The sequence below is a fragment of the Etheostoma cragini genome, chromosome 23, assembly GCF_013103735.1.
Source record: "Etheostoma cragini isolate CJK2018 chromosome 23, CSU_Ecrag_1.0, whole genome shotgun sequence".
In the NCBI taxonomy this organism is placed as follows: Eukaryota; Metazoa; Chordata; class Actinopteri; order Perciformes; family Percidae; genus Etheostoma; species Etheostoma cragini.
In genome coordinates this window covers 17,089-18,623 of record NC_048429.1, presented here as the reverse complement: position 1 = coordinate 18,623, position 1,535 = coordinate 17,089, and the positions used below count along the sequence as shown (strand labels likewise).

General features: G+C 48.3%; 1 protein-coding gene across 1 annotated transcript in view; it reads right to left on the bottom strand.

The window, feature by feature from the left end:
• LOC117939022 (GRIP and coiled-coil domain-containing protein 1-like) overlaps positions 1 to 1,535 on the bottom strand; it is a gene marked incomplete at its 5' end in the record, with an annotated part of 10,356 nt that overhangs the window by 2,761 nt on the left and 6,060 nt on the right. Inside the window, one exon of the mRNA XM_034864066.1 lies at positions 429 to 676. Within this exon, the coding sequence (XP_034719957.1) occupies positions 429 to 676 (248 nt within the window). The remainder of the gene's footprint in view (positions 1 to 428; positions 677 to 1,535) is intronic.

Here is a 1,535-nt window from a genome sequence, read left to right as displayed (position 1 = left end):
CAGCTGATATGGGGGTCTGATTATATTTTATTAAATCAGAATCGCACCACAGTGTTTTTGTCACTTCCTGTCCAGCCTGAAGGAGCTGGAATCACTTCCTGTCCAGTCTGAAGGAGCTGGAATCGTCTGGAAACTGTCCCACTTTACTGCAGCTTTTTGTCCCCCCCCCCCCCCCCCGCTGCTCTCGTCCACTTTACAGGCGAGGCGCAGTTCATCTCCAACGAGCCTAGGGTCCCTGGGGGGACAGGAAGCTCCTGGGAGTGGGACAGGGGGGGAGAGGGTTGGGGGGAGACTCTGGCTAAGACCCCAGGGGGCAGGAGACAGGAGGTGGGAGTGTGTGTGTGTGTGAGTGTGTGTGTGTGCGTGTTTGTTTGTGTGTGCGTGTGCCTGTGTGTCTGTGTGTGTGTGTGTGTGTGTGTGTGTCCTACTTGAACGTCTCCTCTATTTCCGCTATGCTCGTGTCCTTCTCCACCACCAGGAAGTTGGGTTTCCGGTTCTTGTTGAGCTCGCCGACCCCCCCGAGCAGGAAGCCCGTGCACGTGTCCTCGTCGCCGATCACGGCGATCAGTTTCCCGCGGCCGGCCATGGGGGTGCGGGGTACCGGGTACCGAGCACCGGACAGAGATTACGGGAGAAGAGAAGCTGCGACACGGACGGGCGACGGCGATGGCGGAGTCTGGTCACGTGATGAGAGATCAGCTGATCAGCCACTTCCGCCTCACATGACAGTGGGAGCGCGTCTGGAGCGCGCCCCTTCTGCTGCGTGACGTAAACACGTCAGCAACAAATGGATAAAAACATGATAATGATAGTAATAATAATAATATATAGAGTAATATACATAATAACAATTATAAAAATTAAAACACTGACGTCATGTCAAGACTGCCGCAAGATGCCTGCAGGTGCAGTTCGTGGATCTCGCGAGATCGAAGATATAAACGTTAATCTCGTTTAAATTGTGAGATCTTGGTCTCTCTTTATTTTAATTCACGTGTCTTTATTAATCAGAAGATATTTATAAATTATTTATATATTTAGAGCCTAAATATATATTACAGTATATATAATGATACATTACATATTTGCGCTATATACCACGCGCAGACTGTAGGCTGTCCTGTGATTTCCGACAGCACCTGAAGTTCTCATTAGTCACGTGAACCATCACGAGACGGAAATGGGAAGCTGAGCTCCGACTCATTAAAATAATAATAATAAGAAGAAGAAGAATGGTGAGAAATGTCTTTAATGTTTTTCTCTATGAAGTTATTAAAGGTCTCATTGTGACGTCACTGCGCCTCACAGACTGATTGTTAGCAGTTAGCATGTTAGCTCGGAGTGATCCTGGGTGTTGTTTCAGGCAGTTAGCCTGTTAGCAGTTAGCCTCTCTCTTCTCTGAGGGTTGTTTGTGTCCCTCCACATTTTATCCACTTCTGGTAAACACACACAGAGACACACACACTCAAACACAGAGCTACACAGAGACACACACACACACTCAAACACAGAGCTACATAGAGACACACACTCAA